General features: G+C 40.5%; 1 protein-coding gene across 29 annotated transcripts in view; it reads left to right on the top strand.

The window, feature by feature from the left end:
* Positions 1-13,980, top strand: part of TCF7L2 (transcription factor 7 like 2) — a 238,238-nt gene extending 224,258 nt beyond the window's left edge. For 6 of the 29 annotated variants that reach the window (XM_036734845.1, XM_036734846.1, XM_036734843.1 and 3 more), the window contains 3 exons: positions 4,031-4,079; positions 4,669-4,719; positions 11,808-11,965. In XM_036734845.1, coding sequence (XP_036590740.1) covers positions 4,031-4,079; positions 4,669-4,719; positions 11,808-11,887 — 180 coding nt within the window. In that variant the 3' untranslated portion in view covers positions 11,888-11,965. Of the gene's footprint in view, positions 1-4,030; positions 4,080-4,668; positions 4,720-5,969; positions 6,043-6,646; positions 6,721-11,807 lie in introns of those variants that run through there. The other 23 variants (XM_036734827.1, XM_036734828.1, XM_036734823.1 and 20 more) reach the window with 8 other exon arrangements.
* Positions 13,981-15,090: the final 1,110 nt, after the last annotated feature.

Here is a 15,090-nt window from a genome sequence, read left to right as displayed (position 1 = left end):
TCACGGAGTCATCCTTTTGAGGTTGTGAGACCTTGGGAAAGTCACTTCCCCTCTTTGAACCTCGGTTTACTCGTCTGTAAACTAGGAAGATTTGAACCAGATGCTCTCAAAGGTGTCTTCTAGTTCTAATATTCCATGACTCTGGGAATCAATTGCATATGCTTTTCCATGCATGTGATTTATGTCTATGAGAAATCATTAACTTGTTTTCTTGATGTGGTTGATTCAGGAAAGAGTCAGAATGACTTTAGTTCAGTTTTAGTTTAGTTCAGACTGTGGTTTTATACTACAGCTATTAAAAGACTGGACAAGTCTAAAGTGGGGAGAGGACCTCTTGTCCTGTTTTCTCCTACCCCTAACCCCACTCCTACTCCCCTTCGACTGCTTCTAGCAAGCCCTCCCTACCCTACCCCCCAATCTGTAACGTAGCTTTTTGCCTCATGGGTACACCTTGACTTCAGCCTTTGGTGGTGAAGCTATTAACGCAACTCATTTTGGACCTTAACCTCTGGACCTTGTCGTTCAGTGTTAACGTGGAGATCACTTTGCCAAGATAGGGCCCATTTATAAAGACATGCAGGTTCTTTATTATCCCAAGTCATCCTCAAGACTACTGTTGATGTGAGAAGGTGGACCTGTCACTGCTAAATGGTATGAAATGCTGTTCGTGTTTCTAGCAGGCATCCCAGTCATTGGGAAGATGGTGTTAAGGAGCTCATCATTTTCCATTCAAACCCTGTATGTTTTGCTGGTCTCTTTAACATCCCAACTCCCACTGTTGCACAGGTGCCAGCCCCCCCTCAGGTGGCACCAGGTCCTGCATGAGGCCTTTCTGGCCCCCCTCCTCCCTTTCCACCATTATTATCAGTACTCCCCCACCCCCACTCCCTGCCTGAATACTTTGTATTTACTTTGTGTTTCTCCGTATACATAGTGTTTCCTTGAAACAGAATTAAGTTCTTATTTTGTAGTTGCTTTTTTTGCCTTTATGTTCCCACTCAATCAGCAAGTGTTTATTAAGTGTCTACGATGTGCCAGGTACCGTGTGAGGTTCTAGGGATACATAATGCAATAAAGGAAACAGTCCCTACCGACAATGCCTGCCTAACATGGTATCTGGCACGTTAATAGGTGCATAATAAATGCTTGCTGAATGGAACAGAAGAGCTTAGAAAGCAGTGGAAGGGAGAAAAAGAAGGAAGGCCAGAACTTTGTCTTCCAGCTAAGATCTATTTAAGATAACAGGTCATTTCTTGCCTTTGAAGCCCTCATTCTGGAACATGGATAGAGCTTCCCTCCAGAGGGCCTGTGCCTTCATGGCTTTCTTCAACATCACCATTAAATGGTTTTCATTAAGCTCCCACAATCCACCATGGCACCAAAGCACACAGTTCCTGCTTTCTAGGAGCCTTTACTCTGAAGCTTAACTTAATTATGTACCTGAGTTATAAATCCAGCATTGACTGTTGTTGGGAGGTAGAAGAAATTCTAAGCTCCTTTTGGGGTGCTTGGGAGGAGTCAGAATGATGGAAGCTATGGCTCTCAGTTGAGCTTTCCCTCAGTCTCCCAAATGGGTCACCTGAATTCCTGAAGAGAGCTCCCCTGCTGCTTCTAAGGCAAGTGGAAGAAAGGAAGGAAGGAAACAAGCATTTATATAGTGCTTGCTGTGTGCCAGGCACTTCACAAATGTTATCTCCCTTAATCCTCACAACAACCCTGGGAGGGTAGGTATCATTAATAATCCCTATTTTTGCAGTTGAGGATCCTCAGGCAAATAGAGGTTAAGTGACTTGCTCAGAGTCACACTGCTAGTAAGTGTCTGAGGCTGAATTTGAACTCTGGTCTTCCAGACACCAGGCCTAGCACTCTATCCACTATTCCACTTAGCTCCCTAGTAGGGTATAATTTGCTCCCTGAAGAGGAAAGAGAAGTCAGGAGTGTGAACATCTTGGTGCCAAGAGGCCTATGGGAGTTTGCATGTTGTTGTAAGAAAGAATACTTTGTCCTTTTGGAAAGAAATTCCATTCAAGCTCAAATCCCAAGTAAAATTTACTGGAAACTTTATCTTAGAGAACTAAGCAAAGAGATTTTTTTTTTTAAACCTAGGGGGGAAAAAAAAACAAAAACTTGTGCCATGACCCCTAGTCATAACTCTGTGTGATTTCCGTCCTGAGGAGGACTGATTCTTTTTGGAAGACAACTTGTCAAGCTCTGGCTTTCCTCGGCCTTTTCTGAGTTCTCTGCAGGTTTTTTTTTCCCCATGGTTTGTATCAGCAGACAAGGAGGTGCTTCAGGAAGAGAGGTCATTTGAATGCCCTGAAAATAGTGAAAGTAAGCTATCTCCTCTCTTGCTGCCGTTTATGCATTTATGCATTACACCTCCCTTGTTTGGAGTAGTGGGCTAATGAGGCCAAGGTTGGGGGTGTTCAGCAGTAAACATCACATAAGTTGGGAGGGAAAGAGGGCCGGGGAGGTGGAGGGACACTTTGTGCCATAGCCTCAGCCGTTTCACCAGCAGAGAAGCAAGCAGGTTGGATGAAAAATGAGAATAACCCGTAGAATCATAGGCATGCTATAGAAAGAACCTCAAGAGGCATGTTATCTAATCCCTTTCCCCATAATGGAATCCCATCTATGATGCCACCTTGGGATCATCCGCCTCTTACCCAATACCTCTTGTGATGAGAAACTTACTTCCTCCAAAGACATTTTGGTCAGCTCTCACAGTTAGGAAATTCATCTTTATATTGAATCCAAATCCTTCCTATAATAACCTTATTAGTCTTATTTATTAGTTCTGTTAAGCAAAATAAATCTCCATGGGGACAAAATGAAAGAAAACCCTTTTAAGTATTTGAAGACGGTCATGATGTACCCCTAAGTTGCTCAACTCGATTACTGCTTACTAGAAAAACAAAAAACATGCCAGTTACTGCAGGTGACCACATCATTGCCTAAGAGATGGGTGTTGTCTCTTGGGTGAGAGAAAATGGCAGAGATACTGAGAAGGGGATATGCAGTGGATCTTAGATGATTTCTGCTTTTGTGTTTTAATTGAGGGCTAGGAATAGTGGTGAGTTCCCTTCACTTAGTCCTAGAAAAGGATGTAAGCCAAATTCAACAAGATCCTTTGGTTCTTTGCATTCACTATAGAACACATTGGCTCTTTCGAAAAAGTGAGTTTTGAAGGAATATGAAATTGATTGAGTTTGATTAAGCAACTGAAATGTTAAATTGTCTTCTCAGTATTTACCAGGAGAAGAAGCCTCATAGGTTCCCAGTATGGTGGTTTTCATATTCTTTAACCCTACATTTTCTTGACTTTACTCATCAGCTGATTCTTGTATTGATTTTTAACAATGTGCTTCCCCAAAACCCCTCTCCGTCCCACACACCTCATTGTTGGCTCCAAAGTAGCATGCTTTCTACAGCTCTCACCTCAAGTGAAAAGGAGCTCACAGCCTCACAAGAAAGTCTTTTCTATTTCTGGATAACTGTAATTGTTAGGAAATTCTTCCTTGTATTGGGTCAAGATCTGCCTTCCTTTAAATTCTGACTGTTAATCCTTGTTCTGCCCTCTGCGTCCCAGTAGAATAAGCCTAATTTCTCTTCCCTATGATCGCCTTTTAAGTATGGACTGTTCCATGTTTGAGGCTGGTCATAGGTGAGTGGGGAGATGTCTTTTCTCTCCCTGAAGTTGATTACTGACTTGTTTCCCATATATCCTTTCTCTTTGGTTCCTTTTCCTTCCCACTGAGTCTAAGTCTGATGTGTATCCTTCTGGCTGAACACATTGGATGCTGCTATTAAATGTTAATAAGCAGCTGGATTGAAGGGGTATCAAAGCTCTCTGTGCATCTTTTCTTCCCTCCCTCCTGCCCCAGGCCGCCACCTAGAATCTGATCACAAGGGGTAACACCTATAAATACATGCTTTACATATCCCTCTCTTTCCACATGAACACAGGAGACTGGGACCTCCCTCCCTATCTCCTGAAATAATCCTCCTGTGTTTCATATGTTTTATGCAGGGGAAGAAGAAGAAGAGGAAAAGGGACAAGCAGCCAGGAGAGACTAATGGTAAGTTAAATTAATTAATCCCGAGGAAAGGGGGGCATGGCAAGGACCTCACTTTTATGTCAGGCTTATATCTGGGGGAGACAGGAGAAATCCAAGGCCAGGGCATTGTTGAGTAACCCACCCATAGCTAGCCTTTTTGTTTATGCATTTTAATTAATTGCTTCACGACTGCCCTTTTAAAGCTAGTAACATTCATTTTTTGCATGAAAAGCATATTGTGATTCTAGTGGAATGTGTTTTTTAATAACTGCAAAGCCATTAACAGCAGAGCTGTAGTCATGCCTATGCGTGGTTTATAAAGTTTGCTAATTTCGTGCGTGTCTGCGTGGGGGGTGGGCTGGGGGTGGGGGAGGCTGGACTTGGGCGGGCCCATGTGTGTGAGTGTTGGACATTCCTTTGGGCTGTACCCGAATGTTCTGATGCATGCCTTTACAGTGGTAAATTGCACCCATTTTAAATTAAGGAGGTTTGTCATTCTCTAGAGGAAATTAGAAATACTGCATAGGCAATCTCAGAGCCCACTTGGACAAGCCAGCCCTTTACAAACAAACATTTTTTGAAGACTGTATAATTTGTTCTTTTTTTTCAGAACACAGCGAATGTTTCCTAAATCCTTGCCTTTCACTTCCTCCGATTACAGGTGCTAATGTCATTTTGAGTCATTAAAGTAGTTGATAAAATGTTTTTTACTTTTTCTTGCCATTATAGTTTTATTAACATTAAACATGTATGACATTGAACATTCTTAAGAAATGACCATCCACATGTTTTGATGTGTTTTGGTAGCAGTTTTTTCCGTTGTTTTTTTTGTTTTGTTTTGTTTTTTTGTTTTTAGTTTAATTTAACTCTGGTTTTATTTTTTCATAACAGTTGTTTAAACATTGAAAGTGCTTTAGAGTTGAACTAACTGTGCAAATTGAATATGCAGTATTTCTTTAAAGAGACTGGTAAAGAATGGAAGGAATTCTGTAATAAACCTCCTTAATCTAATGGCATTTTTGCATTGCTCCCACTAAGTTTTCTCATGCAAGCATGCATCCGCAGTATGATTTTTTGGTTCGTTTTTTTCTTTTCTTTTCTTTTTTCTTTTTCGTCTTTTGCTTTGCTGCTTAGCTCACAAATTGCAGTTCACTAGCTTTCACTGACTCAGTGCCTGCTTCATGCCGCTCTTAGTTTCTGGCTAATACTAACAGTCCATTCCGCACAGTCTGTTTATTCTTTTCCATTCCTATCTTAATATTAATAAAGCCGAACAACAGGAAAACAAAAGTTGAATGTTCCAAAAGCTGCAATATCCCAATACAATCTATTTTTTCTTTCTTTATTTCTTTCTTTTTCATTGGTTTTATTTTGTTTGACTTTTTTTTTAAACTGTTAAAACTCTTGAGTGGAAGAAAAAAAGCATGTTAAGGACCTTAATTCCTCCCCCTCGCTTTCTTTTCTTATTCTTCTTTGTTTTTATTTTGTTTTTTTTTTTTAATTTAAAAAATTGGAAAATAAAATCGAAAGAGGAAATACCATGAAAATGAAAGTTATCTAGTGACTGACGTCCCCTTATCCGTTTGACCTTATATGAGACAGTCCTTGAAGAAGGGATACTGCAGCTTTATTTGCAACAGCTAATTACAAGTTGAATAAGAATGTAATTTTCACTTTTTTAATTTAAAAAAAAACTTTTAAAAAACGAAAGTGAATATTTTGCAATTAGTAACCAGGTCATTGATTTATTCCCTTTTTTATTTTTATTTTTTTCTTATTTTTATCTTTCTCTTTTTCCCCTCCCCTCTTGTTTCTCTCTCTCTCTCTCTCTCTCTCTCTCTCTCTCTCTCTCTCTCTCTCTCTCTCTCTCCTCCCTCCCTCCCTGCTCGCTTCTTTCTTGAACTCATTCAGACCTGAGCGCTCCTAAGAAATGCCGAGCGCGCTTTGGCCTTGATCAACAGAATAACTGGTGCGGTCCCTGCAGGTGTGTATAGTTTCCCCAGATTCGCTGTGGCTGGTTTTCAGCTGGTTTATTTGGTACTTTCCCCCTTTTCTGCCCTGTTGCTTTGTAGCTCTGTGTTGTGATCTTAGGAGACACAAGGGAGTGGGGGCACTGCCATCTGATCGTCTCTATGAGAGAGTCTGCTTGTTCTCCTTGCTGCTGCTAGCCAAAATAAATGCCACTGTCAAACAGCATCATCTCTACTTCTCTCGTGTCAGGGACAGCAAAGACCAGTCTCTCTCCCTTTCCCAAGGAATGTGTTTCATGCCATCGGAATGTTTCCAACACACTTCCCTACTACAGCGTAGAGCGAGCCTCAGTGACTTGGATGTTAACACTGACCTAAATAGAAGCAAATAATGTCACTTTTTTCCCCCTTCTCTCTCTTTCTCTCTCTTTTTTTGTTTTTTAAATTTTTTTTGACTCATGGAAGTCCTTTCTTTTCATGTCCTTGGTGAGGGGAGACTACCAAATAAAACTCAGGTGATTGAAAAGAAAAAAAAAAAAGCTTTAGCTAAGACTTCACATCCAAATGAGCACGATCCACCATTGTGTTGTATTTTTTGTGTTTACCTTATGCTAACAGATGCAAATACTCCAAAGAAGTGTCGGGCATTGTTCGGGCTTGACCGACAGACTTTATGGTGCAAACCGTGCAGGTATATTACTACCATTAGGCCTCTGGGAAAATCAAAGCCTTCTGTCCTTCTAGAGCATTAGTATGAAAACATATGTTATCCACTCCCTACCTGTTTCCCCATCCCAACTAGCATCAATGGCTAATAATCCACGTCCTTCCAAATTTCTTGCTAATTTAATGCCATTACCTTTCTCCCACCCTCCTTTCTCTCTTTCTCTTTTTCTCTTTTTCTCAATAACATCTCCCTGGTGGTAGAACTGGGAACAGTCAGACCTTGATGTGCAAAGACTGGCATCTGTCCTTTCACTCTTAGAGAGTTGGCATTTTGCAGCTGACCAACTCCTAAGAATGCTGAGGGGGGGATATACACAACATGTATATATCCACCATTTCCAAGGGTTCTCATGATTCAAGGATCTACAGCTATGGCATACCAGAAAGGTTCTGGGACAGGTTTTTGGTATTTTTCTTAAATGCATTGTTCATTTATATATATATATATTTACTCACTCTGGATTTTTACTAGCTGACATTTTTATGGAGCTGAAGGGAATTGTGGCATTGAATGGTGTGCACCTGCTAAGGAGTTATAAACTTGTGAGCCATAGGCTGAGACACTGCAGCATTTGACAGTCCTGCAGGATAATTTTTGGTGCCAAAAGGAATCAGAGAGCACAGAGAATTCCAAATTAAATACCCATGTCCTGCTGCAGGTTTCCATCAAACCTGTAATTCCATGGTACTTCATTATAGGTACTTCTTTCTTGGTGGAGGGATACCAACTAGTTCTTGTCTCATTTCCTTTCCTTAATGACCACATTTGGTTAAATTTGTTGTTTCTTTGTTCTGATACAAGCAGTCTTTGAATTTGGAATATTATGATGGTAGGTATTTCAACTCCTGAACACTCTCTCTCTGTTTGTAGTGCCTCCTTGTCACCTTTCCCTCTTGTCCATGCCTTTACCATGTGCTTCATGTTGTTTAGACCCTAGATCAGATGTCCATCACATTATGTGCATGCCCACAACTCCCCTGTTTCCTTTCTCTGAACAAGCAGTAGCAGATTGGTAGCATTGTCGATTGCAGTGAGAGAAAAGAGAAAGCTGGCACGTGGTGACTTACACATGCCTGCAAAGATGGGCCTTGTCTGCCCATTGGATGAGTTTAGGACCTGGAGACATGCAGGTGGCAGGGTGATTTCAAGGACCGTTTGTATTAGGTGTCGACTCCAATAAAAAGGATTTAAAAATTACCCAGCATCTGCTTTCAGTGGCTTTAAAAGCCCCTAAACTGTTACTGCTGGTTCCATATTTTCTATGCGGTGGCAAGTGATTTCTCTCTTGCAGTGGCAGAAGGATGCTTAGCTTTCCCTCAGTATGTTCCGTGTCAACAGGTACTTTGTCTCCTCTGCTAGGCAGTGGATTGGTACCAAACTTTGCATTCTTACTAAGGTCAGTGATCGAGGAATTTTGTTCTGTGACTTAACTGTCAAGATTAAACTATTCAAAGCTTTATGTGATCAGAAAAGGACTTTAATTTCTTTGTAAAAGGTGTCAAGTCTGACACCAACTCTGTGTGCTTCCAAAAAAGAAAAAAAAACACCAAACTGGTAAGGTCCTGGCTTCGGGGGCTGGAGAGGGTGGTTTTGTAAAGGCCTTTTTATTGGGAAATGATTGCTGCCCATTAGATTTGGTGTTTTATTTTTGTTGTTAGTGTTCACCAAGGCACTCATCCCTTTTTGAGTTGAGGCTTTTACACCTTACTTTTAAGTGAGGGGAGTGGACAGCAGTGGGGCAGGGTGGGAGTCTTTTTCTAAAGCGAGTGTCAAACAACTGCAGGAACCTGATCAAAATGTAATTGAGAAATACTAAGATAAATAAAAATACAGTAAAAACATAGGTAATATTAATATGTAGTTTTCTAAGTAAATCTGCAGCCTGTAAAGATTTTAATGTTTAGTGGCCATGTTTCTATTTGGAGGCTGACCGCCATGACTCTCTAGTGTCCATGGCTTTTAAGTACTTACTGACTTTTTCTGTTGTGATTTTTTTAAGCCATTGTGCAGCTAGCTTCGTGCTTTAGAATTGTGATTTTCTGGAGTATAGTTTTGAGAGTGAAGATTCTAATGTAATTATAGTACAATCTGAGAGTTGGCCATCGCCATCATCATGGGTGATAGGTTTCAGCAAACCCTCACCATTACCCATAGTTTTTACTCTGGCAACAGCACAATCATCACTTCTTGAGCTGTTACTGTTAGCTTTGGTGAGCCTTTCTCAATGCATTTTCTGTTGCCAAATTGCCATTCCAAAGAGAAGTAATCAGAAATAACTCTGAATTAGCCTTCAGAATAAAAGTGTTGTAAAGTTAAAATGGATTTTGAAGAGTTTTGAATTAGTTATTGGAGAATGGAGTGTGCTGTGAGTTTAGGGATGGGTATTAGCAAAAGGGAGAGATACATGACCTCTCACTCATACAGTTCTCTTTTAACTTTGTCTTGACTGTGTCTAACTGTCTACTGAACGAATCAGACAAAGTGTGGTTTTTTTTTTTTTAAAGAAAATCAGTTGTAAAACTTGGTTTTTTGACTCTTCAGAAATGTGAATGCATTTTGATTGCCTTTCATTCAGTCATTGTCTATTACCAACATCCCTCATCATTCTCTGTCCTCCAGATCCCATATTCAAAATTTTCCCCTGAACCCCCTGTAAGATATAAAATTTGACATCACAGTTAGGATTGTTTTGGGAAATGGGGATGGGGGAGAGGGAGAAATTAGAAATGACATTAGCAAATCAGGACTCCTTGTTTTAAGTAATGGCTTTCTCATTTCAGTTGACCTTAGGGGATTTTTTTTAACAAGGTTCTGTTTTGAGCCCACCAAGTTGTTTTTCCATCTCTCAACTGTGCCCTAATATAGCATGGTATGCTGCCTGAAGTGATTTCCCCTTGTTCTCAATGTCCCTCCCTCTCTTCACTCCTCCTTTCTTCCTCATTCTTACTTGTTTTCTCATTGTTTTCTCTTTGTTTTTTTTCCTCTCTTAATTCCTCTTCATATTTGTTAAATGCATGAACATCTTAGTTTTCCAGCATGTTTTGATCTGCAGGCTAAGGTGGTTTAAACCCCCTGATAGGTTAACCTATTTATCTTGCTCTCTGGAACTTGAGCAGAACCTTAGTGTAATTCAGGGCCTGGAGGGAAGGAATCTTATCAAATTTAGGATAAAGGGAAAGATGATACAGATTGGACTCCCTGTCCTCTGAGTTCCTTACATTCTGGTGAGAACTGACCTACCATGAGGCCAGTGAAATTGATTGGTCTCAGTCTCTATGAGGCAGGCTAGACTAAAGCATGCTCCTCTCTCCCTCCCGCCATCCTGCTCAGTCCACACAATGTATACACTGCGGGGCTGGGGAGGTGGGGTAATGACCAGGGTTCTGTGGGGAAGATTGAGTGAGGAACTTAGCCTCCTTTGTATTCCAAGATTAGTCTGGCAGGAGTTGAGTCAACTGCTTTGTGGTATCTTCATTGCTGGAGGTAGACATGGTTCAGTTGTATTGATACTGGAGCTTCAGTTAGACTTCTGCAGTATCCTAGGCATACTTTGAATTTATGAATCTGGACAAATGATATATATCTTAAGCATTTTTATAGACTTATGTACTAGTGGGAATGATCCCTGGATCATTTTTCCCACCAGCTTTATTCCTACCAAACTCGAGTGATGGGTGAGACCCTTTTAGTCATGTACCTGATTTCTTCGTTCGGCTACTCTCACATTGTCCTCAGATGTCCTTGGATGATAGGCAAGAAAGATTCTGAAATTCTCATTTCTCTTCTTTATATAACGGGTACCAGTCAAGAAGGGGAAGTTTATATTTTTGGTATGGGTCAAACTCTTTCTGGCAAAAATCTGTGTGAACAAAAAGTCCCTGCTGTTGCTCCTCTGCAGTCCTTCCTTTGGTTATTATTACTGTGATTTTGTGTTATATCCTCCACTTCCTGAGACTGATTCCTGCATTGGCATATTAATTATGTGTCAGGCCTATTCAAGGATCAACAACACCTCCGTGAATAATCTCCCTTTCCACTTCTCCCCACTACCACCACCACCACCACTACCACCACCACCAAAAAAAAAAAAGTTTAAAAAGTAACAATAAAATTTAAAATTTTAAGGCAAGTCTCGACTTAATTTAATCCACAACCTGCAGGCCATACAACCAGTTATTCTTGTTACTTTGGATCATTTTGATCATTTTCTGTTTTTTCTTATTCTACCCCTCCCTTCCCCTTTTTATTCCTATTCTACCTATTTTGGTGGTTTGTTTTTAATTTTGGTTTTTGGTTTGGTTTGATTTTATTTGTTTGAGTTTTCTTTCTTTTTTCTTCTCACCTGGCTCTGACCTTTCTTGATTTGGTGCGGTTCTTAACAGAGAAACCTGAAAGCTATTTTCAGTATTTTCAGCTCTTACAGCCTCATGGCAATGGTGTTCCAAAGCCTTTAAATCTCTCACTTAAAGCAGCCTTCAGCTGTATGGGCTAAACAGCTGGCTTTTTAAAAGTTTGAGATTTGATATGAGGTACCTAGGGAAGGATATCTTTCTCATTTTCTCTCTCTCTTTTTCTCTTCTCTCTCTCTCTCTCTCTCTCTCTCTTTTTTTTTTAGGAACAAAAATAATTACTGAGGGTGGGATTGGGAGGAGGGGGGAGGGTAAGGGAGATTAAAAGGAGAAAGGGGTCAGCCTCTCATTTGAGCCTAATTTGGAAGAAATTTGTACCTGACAGGTGGCTGCCACAGTATCTGTGGCTTACCTGAATCTGCCCAAAGTTGAACTTACTAGGGGTAAGGGTGGGATAAGGGGGTTGGGAGGGGGAGCTGTGGGCTCTCTTATTATTTTTCCTTGTTAGGCCCAGCTGGCTTAGAGAATTTAGTTAGTTCTGCACACCTAGAGCATCATTTAAAAAATGTTTTCCTCCAGCCAGGTGTGCTGATTCACCAGGGCATCAGTTAGGGGACTTGTGCTCTGCTCTGTACATTAGATAACTCTCTCCCTTGGCATCTTTGCCCTTTATTTACAGATAACTCTCTCCCCCTGTTTCTAGGAGAAAAAAAAAGTGCGTTCGCTACATACAAGGTGAAGGCAGCTGCCTCAGTCCACCCTCTTCAGATGGAAGCTTATTAGACTCCCCTCCTTCTTCTCCTAACATGCTAGGCTCCCCTACCAGAGACTCCAAACCACAGACTGAACAAACCCAACCTCTCTCGCTTACATTGAAACCCGACTCCCTGGCCCACCTCACGATGATGCCGCCGCCGCCGCCCTCTCTCCTCTTGGCTGAGAGCGCCCACAGCAAGCCCAGCGCTTTGGCTGTCTCCGCTGCCCACTGTCAGAATGGGGCCCTGGATCTGCCGCCTTCCACTTTACAGCCATCAGCTGCCCCCTCATCTTCTCTAGCACAGCCGTCAACATCTTCCTTACATTCCCACAATTCTTTGGCTGGGACCCAGCCCCAGCCACTCTCCCTTGTAACCAAGTCTTTAGAATAGCTTTAGCTTTGCTAGCCCTGGTTTTTGTTTGTTTTCCTTTTTGTTTTTGTTTCTTCTTTCTTTTTTGATGATTTTTTTTGTCTTTTTTTTTTAATCTTGTGCCACATGGCTACATTAGTTGATGTTTATCGAGTTCATTGGTCAATATTTGACCCATTCTTATTTCAATTTCTCCTTTTAAATATGTAGATGAGAGAGAAACCTCATGATTCTACCAAAATTTTTATCAACAGCTGTTTAAAGTCTTTGTAGCGTTTAAAAAATATATATATATACATAACTGTTATGTAGTTCTGATAGCTTAGTTTTAAAGACTGATTTAAAAAGACAAAAAGAAGCAATTTTGAAGCAGCCCTTTGCAGAAGGCGTTGGTTCTTTATTATTTGTATTAAATACGAGCTTGCGAACCAATCATTTTACATCTCGTTTTTAAACCATAAGGGCACAATGAATGCAGTGCCATGACTTTTTTTTTTCTGTGTGAAACAACTTTTCTTGTGATGTTGTTATTGTTTAAATGTACAGAAACAAAGGGTTAAAATGTGTTAATATACCTTGTTCCATGGTGTTGTTCTTTTGGGGTGGGGGGGTGGGGAGGGAGGGGACGTTACTCACCAATTACCGGTATCACAACGCTATTGGACCAGTAGTATTTATTGCTTTAGAGACTGCTTGTTGTACCTGTATGTTGTCCCTTTTAAAATATGTTTTCCTTTTTCTTGAACCATTGTATAAAGTTTTTTTCCCCCTTAGTGTAAGCATCTTATATATAACAACTCATTTGTACAAGGTTTTTAAGTTTATATATATAAAATGTGTATATATATATTTTTTGGTTTTTGACTTTTGTTTTGTTTTCTCTTTGCTGTATGAAACACAGTTGCCACCAAATGGACATTTATAGATGCATTAAAGGATCAATAGTGTAAAGAAATTGCTTTGAAAGCCATTACATTAAATAAGACTTGAAAATTAGCGAGGGAATTTTAGCGGCGCTGTTTGAGAAACAGCGGGAGCGTTGGCGTCTCCCCTCTGGACCTACAGTTGAATGGCCTGCAACATTAGGACTGTGGACTGTGTACAAATTTTTACGTGCCAAAATTCTCAGTGACTTTTAACTTTCTCCCTGTTTTTAATGCTGTAATTTTTGTTCATCATGTTTTGCTGTGATGTTACATAGGTAGGTATGTGTGTAGTTTTAATGTCACCTATAACAAGATGTGTTTGGTAGCAGATTGTCCAGAAAGCATTTAAAATGAAGAGGTATAAACCCTTAAGGGCCAAAATTCTGTATATTAGATTACACATAAAGGGAAAAAAAAACAGGCTGCCGCTTCTATGTAAACTGACTACATGAAGGTAGGTAGCAAACTTTAAAAAAGAAAAACAAAAAAAAAAACAAAAAAAAAAACCTAGGCATGTTGATGTTGCAAAATGCTGTATAAAGCTGAGAACTGTTCATTCAGTGCCATTGTAGTTGACATGAAGCGATTGTAAAACTGTCTCCAATTTTTCTCTGGTTTATTAAGATGCTAACTATAACATTTTTTGTGAATACTTTGAATGTTTCCTAACAGTTGTGATGTTACTGTTCTGTTTTATGCTCTTATTCTGATTTCATTTTTAATGGTTTTGACGCCATTTTTGTAATGAATACATGTTCATGCTGTACAGTATCTGTAGCATGCAGTTCTGGATTAATAAAAGCAACTTAGTATGTGCAGATAATGACTTGTCACTTGCTTCTCTGAGTGAGTTTTCCTGCTGTCAGTCGTCTGTTAAATGCCTACTATGTGCCAAACAGTGTGCTAGGTGGGTCATAGGTATAAGAAGATAAAAATAAAGTTTCTGCCATCAAGGAACTTAAAAGAAACTTGTTTTACTGTCACCTAGAGACTCTCCCACATTGATTATCTGAAACCTTCATATTGGTGGTGACTCAAATAGCAGAGGTCAGCCTTTGAGGCCCCCTCAGAGGGCCTTGGTCTTGATTTTTTATTTCTTACCCACTAACCCCATCCTGCGATGTTTTCAGGTAGTCCCATTGTATGACACCAACTGCCAACTGCGCTGTTTGTGATGAGGTTGGTAGCAGAAAGGGGAAAAATCCTCCCCTGCCCCCACCACCATTTCAGTGGATTCTTGTAAGCCTTTTCTACTGGCCTCAGAAATGGAAAATCCTGTAAACAAAAGCTGGCGTGATATAATAGAACCTTTGTCACTTTCCTGGCCTTAACAAGAAGTAACTCTGAGATCTTGGATGACTTCCTCATAGTGGGATGGGGAGGAAAGAGAGCAAAGCTAGATCTGCCTCCTGTTAAAGGGATTTATTGTCCCCATAGGGAGCTCAGAAGTCACCATTCCTAAAAGTCAACATCAGTGCAAAGATCTGCATTGGCCCTGGTAGAAACTCTGCCTCGACTAACACACCCAGGCTAATTCTCTGCTTGTAATCTGAGTATTCACAGTACCCACAGGGTGGGCAGGTGGTTTTATTTTTTTAAATAAGATCTTACCATGGCCATGAAGGTAGGCAGAATCTCTGGAGGGGAGGGGTCATGGAACATGAAGTCATTGACCTTTGGTAGTTCTGTCTCTTGCTTCTGGTCTCATCTGAGAACCAGAGCAAGGGGAGAGGTCAGAATTCAGCCATCAACAAAGGACTGCAGTGATTGTATTTTCCCAAGCTTGAGTGTCAAATTTACTTTTTGTACCAAAATAAAGCTTGCGGACGTTTATATCGCCCATTCCTTGGCCTGTGAATGCTCTCCTTAAATTACGTTGTCTTCCATCTTCCTAAGTGCATAATTTTTCATTTGAAGAGTCAATACGTTTTGT

The sequence above is a fragment of the Trichosurus vulpecula genome, chromosome 8, assembly GCF_011100635.1.
Source record: "Trichosurus vulpecula isolate mTriVul1 chromosome 8, mTriVul1.pri, whole genome shotgun sequence".
In the NCBI taxonomy this organism is placed as follows: domain Eukaryota; kingdom Metazoa; phylum Chordata; class Mammalia; order Diprotodontia; family Phalangeridae; genus Trichosurus; species Trichosurus vulpecula.
The sequence above is the reverse complement of the archived record's forward strand: the minus strand, read 5'-3'. Positions and strand labels throughout refer to the sequence as shown.